The 16,651-nt window shown below is 33.7% G+C and overlaps 1 protein-coding gene across 2 annotated transcripts in view; it reads left to right on the forward strand.

The window, feature by feature from the left end:
- Positions 1 to 16,651, forward strand: part of TOP2B (DNA topoisomerase II beta) — a 62,466-nt gene that overhangs the window by 32,662 nt on the left and 13,153 nt on the right. For both annotated transcript variants that reach the window (XM_070433306.1, XM_070433305.1), the window contains exons 14-28: positions 294 to 404; positions 482 to 587; positions 3,960 to 4,069; positions 4,401 to 4,493; positions 4,585 to 4,699; positions 6,333 to 6,454; positions 6,656 to 6,804; positions 7,348 to 7,579; positions 9,270 to 9,404; positions 10,282 to 10,482; positions 11,495 to 11,690; positions 11,835 to 11,926; positions 14,790 to 14,945; positions 15,100 to 15,183; positions 16,313 to 16,507. In XM_070433306.1, coding sequence (XP_070289407.1) covers positions 294 to 404; positions 482 to 587; positions 3,960 to 4,069; positions 4,401 to 4,493; positions 4,585 to 4,699; positions 6,333 to 6,454; positions 6,656 to 6,804; positions 7,348 to 7,579; positions 9,270 to 9,404; positions 10,282 to 10,482; positions 11,495 to 11,690; positions 11,835 to 11,926; positions 14,790 to 14,945; positions 15,100 to 15,183; positions 16,313 to 16,507 — 2,097 coding nt within the window. The remainder of the gene's footprint in view (positions 1 to 293; positions 405 to 481; positions 588 to 3,959; positions 4,070 to 4,400; positions 4,494 to 4,584; positions 4,700 to 6,332; positions 6,455 to 6,655; positions 6,805 to 7,347; positions 7,580 to 9,269; positions 9,405 to 10,281; positions 10,483 to 11,494; positions 11,691 to 11,834; positions 11,927 to 14,789; positions 14,946 to 15,099; positions 15,184 to 16,312; positions 16,508 to 16,651) is intronic.

Consider the following 16,651-nt stretch of genomic DNA (forward strand, 5'->3'; position numbering starts at 1 on the left):
AAGCATTTGTAGAGAAAAATCTTCAACAAAAAAAGCTGCTTATAGTGTTAAATAGTTTTTATGTCAAAAGAAGACTTGTGAATATCTGTTCTCCATGGACATTGCCTAGTGAAGTTGCATTATAACCATGTTTATTGTATTTCCATTCTTAAATCAGTCTTTTAGTGAAATCTGGTTAAACTGTTTCAATGGAATTTTGCTTCTTTGCTGCATTCAGATATTTAAAAATTTGATTATATAAGTAATTATATTTCATAAAACTATTATAGCTCTCTTTACTAATATTTATTTAGGATCAAGATGGTTCTCACATAAAAGGCCTGCTTATTAATTTCATTCACCACAATTGGCCATCACTTCTGAAGCATGGTTTTCTTGAAGAGTTCATTACTCCAATTGTAAAGGTACTACTTACATTAATATGTTTTTATACTGTTTGCTTAAAGGGTAGCAGAAAAACTAATTTTTTTTTTTATTTAAGGCAAGCAAAAATAAGCAAGAACTTTCCTTCTACAGTATTCCTGAATTTGATGAGTGGAAAAAACATATAGAAAACCAGAAAGCCTGGAAAATAAAATACTACAAAGGTTTGTATTTTAAAATATTTAAAAAATTTAAAATAACTAGTGACATAAATATATATTATTAAAGTGTTATAAAATATTTTGAAAGTTTGTCTCTTTTAGACTTTAAAATTAGCTGTTGCTGATTTTTAAATAATTGTTAAGGAAAATTTTATAAAGTATAAAGAATAGTATAATGGACTTCCTATGTACTTCAACAATCACCATTTCATGGTCAATCTTGTTTTATCTAAACTCTTCTCATTGCCATCCTATTAGTTTGGAATAATTTCCAGATATTATCCTATAATACTTTAATATGTATCACTTAAAGAGTTTTTTAAAAAGTCCTTAATACCATTTTCATATCTTTTTTTAATAACTTAAAATAGTCAGTGTTAAAATTCTCCTGCTTGTATTACAAATGTTTATAATGTTTTGTTTTGTTTATTTTTTGAGTCAGTGTCCAAACAAGGTTCACACATTACGTCTGGTTGATAAGTTCTAAAATCTTAGTATATTGTTTCTCTTTTTTTTTTTTTTTTTTTTTTTTTTTTTTTTTTTTTTTTATTAAATCTTTATTGTTCAGATTATTACATTTGTTCCTCTTTTTTCCCCCCATAACTCCCCTCCTTCCAGCTCCCACCCCACCCTCCACCCTCACTCCCCACCCACTGTGTTCATCCATAGGTGCATGATTTTTGTCCAGTCACTTCCCGCATCTCCCACACCCCTTTTTCCCCCAAGAATAGTCAGTCTATTCCCTTTCTATGTCCCTGATTCTATTATAATCACCAGTTCATTCTGTACATCAGGTTATTTATTCACTTGATTCTTAGATTCATTTGTTGATAGATGCATGTTTGTTGTTCATAATTTGTATCTTTACCTTTTTCTTCTTCTTCCTCTTCTTAAAGGATACCTTTCAGCATTTCATATAATACTGGTTTGGCGGTGATGAACTCCTTTAGCTTTTCCTTATCTGTGAAGCTCTTTATCTGACCTTCAATTCTGAATGATAGCTTTGCTGGATAAAGTAATCTTGGTTGTAGGTTCTTGGTATTCAGCACTTTGAATATTTCTTGCCATTCCCTTCTGGCCTGCAAAGTTTCTGTTGAGAAATCAGCTGACAGTCGTATGGGTATTCCCTTGTAGGTAATTGAGCCTCTTTCTCTTGCTGCTTTTAAGATTTTCTCTTTGTCTTTTGCTCTTGGCATTTTAATGATGATGTGTCTTGGTGTGGTCCTCTTTGGATTCCTTTTGTTTGGGGTTCTCTGCGCTTCTTGGACCTGTAAGTCCATTTCTTTCACCAGGTGGGGGAAGTTTTCTGCCATTATTTCTTGAAATAGGTTTTCAATATCTTGCTGTCTCTCATCTTCTGGGACTCCAATGACTCTGATATTAGACCGCTTAAAACTGTCCCTGAGGCTCCTTACACTATCTTCACACTTTCGGATTCTTTTTTCATTTTGCTTTTCCAATTGGGTGTTTTTTGTCGAATCTTTGGTTTGATTATTGTACTCCTCTGGTCTGCTATTGGGTATAATATTCTTTATTTCAGTCCGTGTATGCTTACTTTCTAATTTCTTTATCGTAGCATCGAGGGTCTCATTAGTTTTCGTGAGGCTCTGCACAAATTTATGGCAAGCCCTCAAAATTGCGATTCTTAGCTCCATATCCTCCATTTCTGTCATGTTTTTTTGTCTCCGCATCTTTTATGCTTTCTTGGTGCACCCCCTTGTGGTCTCTGTGCGCAGTCTTGTTCTAGCCAAGCCTTAATTGTTGTAGTTAACACTAGAGGGATTTGGCCCCCAGGTCGACTGGTTGTGGAAATCAGCTGTGTGGAAAACGTCTGCCTTCTGGGGAGGCGCTAATCCAGCCTTTGCCTGAGGCGATCGGCAAATGGCTGTGCGCAGAGTTTGGGCGGGGCGGGATCAACAGGGCGGGCGGAGGGAGCAGTTATGGCCACGCTCAGTCCCGTTCCCAGAGGCTCTGCTTCTCAGAACCCCGGCAGCCGCTGCAAACCTCGGAGAGAAAGCTGCCCTCAGGTTCCAACTGATGCCGGATAATCCCGCTTCTCCCGTTTGAGTCTGGGTCCCTAGAGACTCGCCCGGATCTGGAGCCCAGAGTCTGAGACTCACTCCCGACTGAAAACGACAACCGCGCCACCAGCCCGCTTTGCGCGCGCACCTCGGTACCTTTGTATTTTCCACACTGCGCCGCCTCTGAGCCTCGATTTGCTGTTCTCTTTCCTTCTAGTTGTAGAGTCTCTCTTCAGCCAGCCTTCCTGTGGTTCTGGGTGATGTCCGTTCAGTCTTTTAGTTGTATTTTTGAAATGGTTGTTTGCGGCAGTGGTCTCCGGTGTTTACCTACGCCGCCATCTTGGTCTCTCTATTGTTTCTCTTTTTATATTTTTCTTGTAATTTATTTGTTCAAAAAGTTGGATTTTTTTGTCCTGTATAATTTTACATTCTGTATTTTGCTGAGCATTCCTATAGTTTCCTTAAATATGTAGCATGTTCCTCTGCCCCTTATTCTATGATAACTGGTAATACATTGGAGGCTTGATCAGATGAAGATTAGATTTATGTAGCAAAAACATTTAATTGGTGGTGTTGTATACTTATGTTAGGGGGCATGTAATATATGGTTTGTCTTTCTTTTTCCCAAAAATTAATCAGTTGGTCCAGGTGTTGCCAGTTTGATCCATCAGCTTTTCACATAATGGTTTTAAATAACCATTGATGTTCATGATTCATTTAAAATATTTTTCAGCTTTTTTGAGATATAACTGACAAATAAAAATTTATGTATTTAAGGTGTACAACATGATGAGTTGATATACATATACATATCCATCACCTCACATAGTTACCCTTCTTTTTTTAGGACATTTAACATCTACTTTCAGCAATTTTTAAGTATACAGTATAGCAATATTCTATATAATAAAAGGTTAATATGCAAATTGTCCCCTCGGGAGTTCAACTGACCAGGAGTTCAACCGCTCACCATGATGTGCGCTGACCACCAGGGGGTGGCATGGAATGAAGGAAGGCCCTGGCTGGCAGCCAGCAGCTGGGGGAAGGAAGGCCCCAATCAGCCCTGATCGCCAGCCAGGCCTAGGGACCCTACCCGTGCCCGAATTTTGTGCACTGGACCTCTAGTTAATACTAGGCACCATGATGTTCATTAGATCCCCAGAACTTAACATCTTATAACTGCAAGTTTGTATTCTTTGATAGACATTTCACTTTTCCCCACTTCCCAAGCCTCTAAGAACCACCATCTCTTCTCTCTTTGAGTTCTACTTTTTTGGTTTCCACATTTAAGTGATATTATACAGTATTTGTCTTTGTCTCGCTTATTTTCATTTTTATTTTTTAAATTGTGCAGGGTTGGGTACCAGTACAGCTAAAGAAGCAAAGGAATATTTTGCTGATATGGAAAGGCACCGCATCTTGTTTAGATATGCTGGGCCTGAGGATGATGCTGCCATTACGTTGGTAATAAAGCAAATTTTAAAAAGTCTGTTCTCATATCCATCCCCCTACCTCCTATATGTTTCTTCCCAGTCTGGGTTTTCTACAAACAGTCTCTTTTGAATTCTAAAGCCCAAACTCATCAATTTTAGTGTTTTTCTCGCACCTATGCCCCTGATTATGCCCTGTTTTCATAGTTCTTTCATTGAAAAACCTCTGTTCAAGTATATTTTTGATTAAAAGCATATTGGAAAAACCAAATTTCCCAGAAATTAATGTTTTTTGCCTTTATAACTTTTAATTTTATAATGAAATTATTTTGTAATATGTGAAATAATTTCCTGGAATCTTTCAGGCATTCAGTAAAAAGAAGATTGATGACAGAAAAGAATGGTTAACAAATTTTATGGAAGATCGGAGACAGCGTAGGTTACATGGATTACCAGAGGTTAGTCATACGGAGTGGTGATCTGGGGGAAGAAAGAGACTAAAACTGATATAGTCATAATGATAATATTGCTATATAACTTTTTTCTTAGCAATTTTTATATGGCACAGCAACAAAGCATTTGACATACAATGATTTCATCAACAAAGAATTGATTCTCTTCTCAAACTCAGACAATGAAAGGTCTATACCATCTCTTGTTGATGGTAAGTAGCTGTCATTTCAAATTTTTTCTCATTTTTGTACATTATTGAGTATAACTTAATTTCATATGCTTTAAGTCATCTCAATAATAAATCTTAAAGTCCATAAATTGTTTTAGAAATATTTTCGTAGGACTGAAATATTTTATATTTCTTAATTTGAATCTTTTAAAACCCTTTTTGAATTTTTTCAGGAAAATTAACTTATGGCAAATTTTAAAAGCCCTTGACCCAAGTTGATTGCAGACTTCCTAAAATAAATAGTAAAATGGGATTTTGATAAGTTCTAAAATATTTATCAGAGACTAAATTTTAAAAACACCTTTAGAGTTCAATACTTTAACTTATTTTACTTAACAAAATAAAAGTTTATAAACTACCTTGTGATTAGAGCATATTTTGGTCTTCTTTTTTTTAAAAAATATATATTTTATTGATTTTTTACAGAGTGGAAGGGGGAGAGATAGAGAGTTAGAAACATTGATGAGAGAGAAACATCGATCAGCTGCTTCCTGCACATCTCCCACTGGGGATGTGCCCGCAACTCAGGTACATGCCCTTGACCGGAATCGAACCTGGGACCTTTTAGTCCGCAGGCCGATGCTCCATCCACTGAGCCAAACCGGTTTCGGCACATTTTGGTCTTCTATCTAGCACTTTTTAATTTTCATTTTATAACTTCTAGCAAGTTAGTTGATCTTCGTGTTCCTTGGTTTTTCAACTAATAGCAGATGATTGTACCTGTCCATCTATTTCTAGCTTTAAGTTATATCCCTTCTATGACACCTTCCCTAACAATTTTAGTCTAAACTGGTCTCAGATGCCTAAACTGTGTCAGTAATTTTGTGCCTATTATTTTATTTGTGTTAATTTTGCCTTCTCAATTAGATTATAAAATTCTGAAGGAAAGGGACCATGTTTATCATCCTCTTGTTTCTACAATGTTTTGGGCCCACGATGATGATGACGATAGCTAGCATATACTGAAAATTTGTTACTGTGCTCATTGGTCTAGAACAAGAAGAATGATAAGGAAGCAGAGTGCTTTGCTTGCATTATCTCAATGTAATCCTTATGATCACCCTATTAGGAAGGTAATTATTTCTATTACACTGATGAGGACACTGAGCTTACTGGTTTAGTAATTTGTGCAAAGGCACATGATAAATGGCCTAGTTAAGAAGAGTATTCAGATTAGTAAGATTCTAAACCCTGCATTCTTAACTACCACATACATCTCTCATTTGTAAGGGCTATCCTGATTTGGGATACTCGAATAATAGTTTCAGACTTATTGATGGTTTGCTGCTCCTTTAATTACAACTGCCATTTTGGATATGTGGGTGTTTGGCATTTCCTTTGAAAGAAGCTTAGTGCTACTGAGCAGTTTAAGACCAAAAGGTGGTCTTTCAATTGGTACTTCATTTTTGGAATAGATTGAAATGATATCAAAACATGTTAGTTTATACTCCACTTTGTTATAGAATCTCAATTATTTTTAGTCAGTAATTTTTCAAAAACAAACTATATCTTTTCTTTCTTGAATATATAGGACATTTTTTTGTCACTAAAAGAAACATTACAACTATATTTTCGGTAATATTTTTAAAAGAGGATTATTTTTTTTTTAAAATAGGCTTTAAACCAGGCCAACGAAAAGTTTTATTTACCTGTTTCAAAAGGAATGACAAACGTGAAGTAAAAGTTGCCCAGTTGGCTGGATCTGTTGCTGAGATGTCTGCTTATCATCATGGAGAAGTAAGAATTAAGTTTGGAATCAATTGAGAACTATGCTTACAGACATGAAGAATGACAATGAAGCATAATGAAGTATTTTTTCTTTTATAAGGTCTTTGAAAATGTAAAAGAATTGAGTTTGGATTTTAATAAAAATTAGGGAATACCTACAGCGAATTAAAGTTTAGAATATTAATATTATGTTCTGTTTCTATTCTGTAGCAAGCATTGATGATGACTATTGTGAATTTGGCTCAGAACTTTGTGGGAAGTAACAACATTAACTTGCTTCAGCCTATTGGTCAGTTTGGAACTCGGCTACATGGTGGCAAAGATGCTGCAAGCCCTCGTTACATTTTCACAATGTTAAGGTAACAGTTTGCTGATATAATGGTATCAAGTTCTATTTGAAGTTTATTGGAACTAACTAAATGGTTAATAGAATTGTAACTATGGAGAAGTATCAATGGGGATTCTGTTGAGGTTAAATATTTTAAATTATTTGATAGTAAATAGAAGGAAGTTTGTTGATATAAATTTTTATGAATTATTGGTGAAACCAGTCTTAATGAATGTAAGGATTTTTCTGACTCAAAACTTCACTTTTTAGGCTGAAGATGGGTTTTGTGATTTAGACAGAGTAAGAGGAAATTCTTAAAAAGTTATTTATTAATACTAAGAATTTAGCTAGGTAAGTATGGAAGTAAAATTGGGTTATCTTATTCTAGATTTATGCCCCAGAGAAATATATTTGGTAATAAGGCTAGGTCAGTTTTACTGTGAAGCACATGTAATCAAAATTTTAAAAATGCACTCTTTTAAAAAAATTTTCTGAAATGTAGTTTTTAATTATGTATGCAATTTTATTTCCAAAAACCATGACATTTTTTCCATATATTTTTCTCTTTTATTAGCTCTTTAGCAAGACGGCTTTTTCCTATTGTAGATGACAACCTGCTTAAGTTCCTTTATGATGACAATCAACGGGTAGAGCCTGAGTGGTATATTCCCATAATTCCTATGGTTTTAATAAATGGTGCTGAGGGCATTGGTACTGGATGGGCTTGTAAACTACCCAACTACGATGCTAGGGAAATTGTAAACAATGTCAGAAGAATGCTAGATGGCTTGGATCCTCATCCCATGGTAATTATTTGGGATTTGTTGCTTATATTGTTTATTTAAAAAACAACGTGTAAACTACAAAGTCCAGTCATTTTAAAAAAGTAATGGAACCATTTTTATTTTAGAACATATTATAGACAATAACTACTTTATTAGTATGCAATTTGATATGTGCTTATTTTAAAAGATACAAGCTGGAAAAAGCCTGGACCTAGAGATAAGGCTGATGGGGAAACACTATTGAAATATACAAATACTCAGTATTTCAGGCTTTCATATCTAAAGTATATAAAGAATAATGTTTTATGACAAAGTTATGTAACTTTAGCATATATTTCCAAACTACTGACCCATGCTTAACAACACATTGTATATATTTTAATGTACCCCTGATATTTTTTAATTTTGCCCTTATACCATTCACTGTGTTTAGTTCTTCCCCCAAAATGCCACTCAAGAGAAACCTCTCAAGAAAGTGTCTATCACTATTCCATATGATTTAAAATCATCTGGAAATTTTCTTTTTCTCATGATACTTAAGTAAAGGTTATTTTGTATTTTTCTTACAAAATGGTAGTGCTCATTGTAGAAAATATAAATAAGCAAAGAGGGAAATGTACTTACTAAACCCACCATGTAGCAACAAACTTAATATTTTAATGTATTTCTCGTCAAGTTTTATTTCATTTTTGTATTATAAAAGAAAACAAAAATTAGATTATGTGTATGATTACTCAGGTTTACCCAAAATGTTTTCCCCCTTAAATACTTTATATTACCAAAAATATTTATAACAGAAGCCATCAAACTACTTTATGATTATAGTGTTTATTTTCATCCTTTTAGATACATTTTAGGGTATTTTAGTCCATGTATTTAACTAGTGCTTCTTGTGTACCTAATATATCTACTTATTTACCGATCTGTTTCTATCTATCCACCAATTTATCGATCTTTGAGATAATGTGCTAAGTGGTGAGAGAAAAAATTGTGATCTCTGTCTTCAAAAAGATAATCTGTTGTCAACACAAGACTTTGGGGCATGAAGTTTGCAGAGACAAAAGATAGTTGCTCATTGTGCCAGAAGAAATGTCCTGTGCCACATGCCCAACTTCTTAGTGATATAACAAATATGAATTTTAAAAGAGGGAGAGAGAGCACTTGTAATTGAGAAAGATGAGTAACATTTATATAAATGAATGGGGTGTGTGGAGCTTAATATGTGTTAGGGCTGCTGGATAGAGTGAGTGAAAGTAAGAATATTCAAAATATTCAATCAAAATGTGGAAGAAGAGTAGTGCTCTGGAAGGCAAATCACTGGAGGAATGGTAGAGTGTTAGATTGGGTAAAGACTGGAAGGCTTTCAAAATAATGTCCAAGCAGTTGGAAATGAAAGGGTTATTAATCTAGGGGGAAAGGAGGTGTGGAGACAATAAGCTAGGGGATAAAAAGTACTATTCTAGGAAGACTAAGAAAGATGATTCTAAGGTTTTGCAATTGGGGAATAGATTATTTTAACAGAAGCTGTGAATTCAAGACTGAGTGATTTTTTTTTTAAAATTTGGAGAGGGACTATGGAGGATGAGGAATTGAGTTTCAGTCATGTTTATCTGTCAGTAGCAGTAGACCACAGACTTAGAAGCATTCAAATGTAGTATTGGCAGATAGGACAGAAGTCAAAGCTTTAAGTTATTTTTATTTTTCTCTGCAGCTTCCAAACTACAAAAACTTTAAAGGAACCATCCAAGAACTTGGTCAGAACCAATATGCAGTCAGTGGTGAAATTTTTGTGGTGGATAGAAACACAGTAGAGATTACAGAGCTTCCAGTTAGGACTTGGACACAGGTTAGTATAAGTATGTGAGCTGTCTGTAAAGAGGGATTGCATTAAGTGGTTCTTTCTGGTAAGAATATGCATGATTCCGTCTATGTTTGCCCTAAGTCTGTATAGTGTTTTAAAATTCCTGTATACATTTCTGAACCATTCTATTGAATTTGTGCTTTGAATATTTAAATGTAATTTTAAAGTTTTTTAACTTAGCTTAAGTTATTCAACATTTAGATTTTTAAAAAATATTTTTATTGATTTCAGAGAGGAAGGGAGAGGGACAGAGAGATAGAAACATCAATGAGGAGAGAGAGAGTCATTGATTGGCTGCCTCCCGCATGCTCTGCAATGGGGATCAAGCCTGTAACCCAGGCATATGCCCTGACCGGGAATCGAACCACGACCTCCTGGTTCATAGGTCCAAGCTCAACCACTAGGAAAGCTAGGCTTAAGCTACTCTTTAAAGAGACTATTTGTCTATCTTGAAATGACTAGAAGAGTATGTAAGAAATAGTTTTGAACCCTTATAAATATGGCCAATATTCATGTCAGTATCAACTGTTATAAATCTAAAGGTATGCATGTCATCTCTTGTCAGTTCTAGTTGATATAGTTAACTCTGAATACAGTTCCCTCATTGTCTTTATACCCTCAGCCTTTCCCTTGCCCTGTGGAGTATTAGCAGATCAGAACCATTATCTTGCATATCTTCTTTCACTATTGAGATGACCATAAACTGTCTCCTATAGTGACTGGGCATGAGATGACAGTGGTGGAGGTTTGCCTCCCCCCGACCCCCCACAGGAACTGATAATTGTTTAAAAATTGCATGTCTTGTGGTATGAGAACATGAGTGTGTCATGAAAAGCATTACTTATTGTTAAATTTTTTATAGGTATACAAAGAACAGGTTTTAGAACCTATGCTAAATGGAACAGATAAAACACCAGCATTAATTTCTGATTATAAAGAATATCATACTGATACAACTGTGAAATTTGTGGTGAAAATGACTGAAGAGAAACTAGCACAAGCAGAAGCTGCTGGATTGCACAAAGTTTTTAAACTTCAAACTACTCTTACTTGTAATTCCATGGTAATTATTAAGATTTGCTATTAATTTAACTTTTCTCGCATGCCATATGTTGGATTTTTGTAATTGGTTTCATGATGGGAGTGGCTATAGTTAACTCTGAATACAGTTCCCTCTTCTCCCCCCATACATTTTTTGTACATTTATTTATTTTCCTCTACTGTTATCTGCTACTCTTAATCCCAACTGTGCATTTGTGCATCTGTGCTTGAACATTCAGGATGCACATACTGACTAAAAGTTAGTTATGAGAGTGATTGTTGCAGGCTTTTCTGCCTTATGCCTGTCCCATTAGCATTTTAATTATGAAGTTCTTATCTCCTCATAACTCCAATCTGCCCTATTAAACTTGTGTATTTGTGTTTATATAGTTGTAGAGGAAGATAGGAAGTTAATATGTATGATTACCCTTGCTCCATCCCCATCCATTCCCATTAGCTTTTAGATTTAAAGAAGAGTAAAAGAAAAATACAGCAATTGTACAGTGTCTGAGAAAGAGTACCATAAAAAATGTCAAGAAAAGCTGACGGAAAAAAGAAGTAAAAGGATAGAGAAGAAATAAAATTTCAAAAAAAATTTGAAGTTTGGGTGAATTATAGCACAATTATAAAAACAAAGAGGCAAATGCACATGCATTGAGTATATAGGGAGAGAGAACTTGTAGATTTAAAAATTTTAAAGTTAGAGATAGAATATGTTTATTTTTAGTTGGAAACATTTTTTTCTTAGGTGGTTTTATAGCCACATTAAGTTAGAACCTTTTTAAAGAACCTATATTTATCTTTCAAAATTATTTTTATTTAAAATACTTTCACAGTTTTGAGAATTGAGTTCATCAGTTTCTTAGAGTCACTAAAGGAATATTTATAGAAATGTACTTAGTAGTTTTGGCTTTTAGGGGTAGTGTGTGTTTAAATAAGTGTATTATTATTTTAAATACTGTAGATGTCACATAAGTTAAAAATACCAGTACAGATTTATGTAATCTTCAAAAATTTTGTGTTTTGCTTATTAGGTACTCTTTGATCATATGGGATGTCTGAAGAAATATGAAACTGTGCAAGACATTTTGAAAGAATTCTTTGATTTACGATTAAGTTATTATGGTTTACGTAAGGAGTGGCTTGTAGGGATGTTGGGAGCAGAATCTACAAAGCTTAACAATCAAGCTCGTTTCATTTTAGAGAAGATACAAGGGAAAATTACTATAGGTAAGACACAACTTTTAAAAATTTAAACATTAGTTAAAATGGAAAAAATCTTTATTAAATAGAAGACATTTTTATCAGTAGAATATAAACAAATACAAATTGAATCTCTTTTCTTGATCCTAACTTTATTTTTCCCTCACATAGAGAATAGGTCAAAGAAAGATTTGATTCAAATGTTAGTCCAGAGAGGTTATGAATCTGACCCAGTGAAAGCCTGGAAAGAAGCACAAGAAAAGGTAATCATTTGCAGAACAAGACATTCAGAGAAGCTTTTAAAAGCAACTTCCAAAACAAACAAAAAACCCAACCCTTAAAATTTAAATTTAGTACTGCTTAAGGTGTTAAGTTGTCTGTCTGGAGACTGAAGTCTTCTGTTTATCCACAGAACAGATACAGTACAGGAATTTGCAGTGCACACCCACCACAAAGCACTTGGCCAGTGTGACTCAACCAGGGCCTGGAGAAATGACTCCAGGTGTGAGAAGGTAGCTCAGTCTCCTTGGCCTTTTTTCTGAGCCTGCCATTAAAGGGTGTCAGTTATGGTGGTGGTTTTTGTGAGCTGCATGCATATTATCTGGGAACTATACTGGTAGTACATAAATAAGTTTACATTGGTCATTCTCTGGTCACAGCATCGTAATCCAGTCACCATTCACTTGATCTGGTTTCAATTTTTTCTGGGAAGAGTAGAGACAAAATGTTCGATCTTATAGTATTAATCGAGCACCATCTGTATTCTGTCCTGTGCTTAGATCTTTGGCTGGAGATTTAAACCCTGGAACTTGAGATTAAAAGTCTGATGTTTTAATTAAATTGTCCATTTTAGATCATAAAGTACTAACATTAGTTCAGTGAATGGAATATTGAACTTTGAGATTCCTCTCAAGAATTAGTTTCTTGCTGTCATGCATAATTAAAGGAAAATTTTAGAAAGGCAATACAACATTGTGATTGAGAACACAAATGTACAAAAGGAAGAAAATTGGAAATGATTAATTTTTGATACTTAGACTATTGTGTACATATGATACTGTGTTAGCATCTTTAAAATACAGTTATGATTATGTGACATAATTTGAACTGAAACTTTAAACTTCCCTATACTTATGAGTTCTCAACCATAATGTTTTTCAGATTTTTCATCAATCTGTATTGAAATGATGCTTTCATTTACACTGTTATAGCTTTTTTCAAAGTTAATAGAATGCTATATATTAGAATGAGAAAAATTTGAATAAATTATATATTTTGCAAATCATAGTAAGATAATAGGCTTATTCATCATTTGAGGAAAAAGGGGTAGGATAAGATGGGGAGCATTCAGAATTAAGATAACCTAACAAGCATTTGCTTTCCTTTCACTGTGTTTTATTGCATTCGTAACCCCCAAATTATAGTTTATATACTACTTTGCCCTTCTGTATCACTGTTAGTTTAATTTTTGTCGTAAAAAAATCAACTAGTGAGCTAATGAATTTAATGCTTAGTTTTAAAAGATATGTGTTTAGAGTTTGAGAATGCCCTTCTGTTGGAAATAGACTTCATAGATAAAACCTAGTACTTGGTTTTAATAATTCATTGCCACCATCAGAATTTGCTCAGCATCTTGGTCATGGGTTCATTTTATGGGTTCCATTTGTGGGTGCAAGTAACAAAAGAAGCACCCTTAAAAGCCTGTCCTATTGTGTAGAATTTGGAGAAGAGAGAATTATAAAACAGATAATTAGAAGATTATAGTATTTTGGTGTTTTTTTTTCTTCAAAATCATAGTAGAATTTGGTCATTGAACCTTGAAAAGTTTATTTATATTTTTATTTCTGAAAGTATCCTTAGTCACCTTTATGTTAACAATGATAGATAAACATATTTTAGAGTGCTCACTAATAAATAATACTCCAGTGTCATAAAAACCTAGAGCAAATATACTTGTAAAGTGTGGGTCTAAGCAGGATTTTATGACACTCTAATAGTATTTTTTAGTAGTGTAACAACCTAAATATTCCATAGCAGCACACTGTTTCATGATGAACTTTTAAAAAACTTATCACAAGTTATCTAGGTATCTATTAATGATCTATCAGCCGAACAACAGTATTCCTTATTTGGCTGCTGTTGCATAATTTTACAGTTTGTTTATGTAATGCGGCCTCTTGCTTTGCAATTTTTTACTTTTATCCTTTTGTTTCTAAAGTATACTTACTTAAACTTGACTTCGTTTATATGTATTATTCTACTGAACATTTTTAATTAAATTGTGAAACTTTTTTTTCTCTTTTGGTTACCAAAAGTGAACTTTTTTGTTTAATGGAGTGTCATGGTTAACTCAGTCATTTTTAATTATCTGAGTGCCTTAAACAATTTAGATGCAGTTTTATGTAATGGCTGTTATTATTTTAAAAGATTTAAAGGTAATGTCACCTACAGTTTCTATTAAATTCATTGCATTTTGAAATTTGGTATTAGCATGAGGATTTTTTATGGCAATCCTTTCTTGTGAAAAAGACCTTATGAGTCAAACTTTAGAATAGCCCTCATAATTCAGACTCTTACTCAATAGCTCTTAAATTCTTAAGTGAATTTTCTTAGTCCTTACATGATTAGTCTTTCTTAGAGAATTTTTATAAAGAATTCATCCTTAGAGAGTTGACTGTACCTTAGCATATTTAGTATAACTGTAAAACATTTTTCACAAGTGACATTTATTTTGGGTTTCAAATTGTTCATTCACTCACTGATATAAAAATTTGACAAGATGCAGTGATAAAACTTTAGTTCCACTCTATTAATTTTGTGTCTTCTCATTTTGTGAATTATAGTGCCTGGGCAATACAGTTAATTTTTTATCACATTCCTGGATGAATAGGGACTGAATATACCACTCCTTTTGAAGACTTTATTGTACATTTTTAGAACATTTAAGCTTTTTATAGGAAATATATTTTTAGGTAATTTTGCAGATAATCTAAAATAACTCCACTAACTGAAGATGTAGCACTAAGAATATAGCATTAATGGAATTTTAAAATCTGTATTCAATAAAATTCAACAATGATTTGATGCTATACAGGACTTTAATACAAAGTTTATTATTTTTTACAGGCAACAGAAGAGGAAGAAACACAAAACCAGCATGATGATAGTTCCTCTGATTCAGGAACTCCTTCAGGCCCTGATTTTAATTATATTTTAAATATGTCTCTGTGGTCTCTTACTAAAGAAAAAGTTGAAGAACTGATTAAACAGAGAGATTCAAAAGTATGAACTTTTGTGGGTTAAATAATTTGAAACTATTTCAGTGCTATCCATAGCTTTGTTTTTCTTTTTTCAAAAAGAAGTATTTTGATTTACCGTTTATACATTTTTTTCTATTATCAGATGTTTAAAATCATACTACTTTTTTTTATCATAGGGGCGAGAGGTCAATGATCTTAAAAGAAAATCTCCTTCAGATCTTTGGAAAGAAGATTTAGCAGCATTTGTTGAAGAACTGGATGTAGGTTAAATCCCTAGTATCTATAATAATAACAGCGTAATATGCTAATTAGACCAGGCATCCTTCTGGACGTCCTTGGGGGGGGGGGGGGAGCGGGGAGCCGCAGCGGGCAGGGGCTGCGGCGCTGGCGAGCAGGGGGCTTTCACTTTTATTTTATTATTTGATAGTTAGCAAAGTTGATTCACACAATGAATTTATTCTGGATATGGTTTTGTTACATTGAAAGTATTTAGACTTAATTTTTATGTTGATCAGTGTCATTTAAGATCTAATGATAAAACTAATTGAATCTCTATTGTATGTTGGCACTGTAATCCTCAGAATGACTCCTACCACCAAAACAAATGAGAGAGGTTATTTATTATTAACTTATTATATAGATGAAGATCCTGAAGCTTAGAGAGGTTAAGTAACTGGCTTAGAGAGGAATTATATCATTATGGTTAAGAGCAATTACTTATCCTCTCAGTGTCCCGGTTTCCTTATCCATAAAGTGGGGGTCACATGATTTTTAAAGTCTAGCACATAGTAGGTGCTTTATGAGTTACAACTGTATTTACCAAGGATTTATAGCTAATAAGTGGAAGAGCTAAGATTGAAATCGAGATCTGTCTGATTTCAAAGCTTATGTTATTTCTGTTAAGCTATCATGTTACAAGGATTTCTTAACTCTTCAAAAGATTAAGATGGCCCTTTTAATTTTCATACTTTTTGACTTTGTTTAAGAACAGGTTTTTTTTTTCTGTTATGGCTAAAGCAATAGTAAAGAATAACTTCGTACTTAACTGCCTTTTTGTATGTTTTGCTAGAATTCTGATGATACCACATCAGAAGTCTTGATTTCATAATACAACATAGGGTCCTAGAATTGGAGGAGACCATGTAGGTCATTTATTTACTACCCTCTTGTACTACAAATGAGAAGCTAGACAGACTTGGGACTACAACCCAGGTCTTCTATGTAGAATTATTATTTTTCCCGTTACTTTATCTTAGATCACTTGAAAGGAAAGCTTTATCCCTACTGAGTGAATAAAATTAGTTTTAATTTTTATGCAATAGGTATTGTCTTTTCTAATGTTATGTATGCACCTGTTCTCACTCCGCCTCCTTTATAATTATATTTCAGAAAGTGGAAGCGCAAGAACGAGAAGATTTAATGGCTGGAATGGCCGGAAAAGCAGTAAAAGGTAAAGTTGGGAAACCTAAGGTGAAGAAACTTCAACTGGAAGAGACAATGCCCTCACCTTATGGCAGGAGGATAGTTCCTGAAATCACTGCTATGAAGGCAGATGCTAGCAAAAAGTTGTTGAAGAAGAAAAAGGTATGACATATCTCTTGTTATAGCTCGTTGGTAGACTCCACCTCCATAATGATGTATATATGTATTTTAATTTCACTATTTGCTTAAATAATGCTTTTCTTGTTTCTAATATATTCACTTGTGATGGGAAATCATTTGTTCTAT

This window comes from Myotis yumanensis, unplaced genomic scaffold, assembly GCF_028538775.1.
Source record: "Myotis yumanensis isolate MYYU_CA2020_CCGP unplaced genomic scaffold, mMyoYum1.0.hap1 SCAF_14, whole genome shotgun sequence".
NCBI classification, from domain to species: Eukaryota; Metazoa; Chordata; class Mammalia; order Chiroptera; family Vespertilionidae; genus Myotis; species Myotis yumanensis.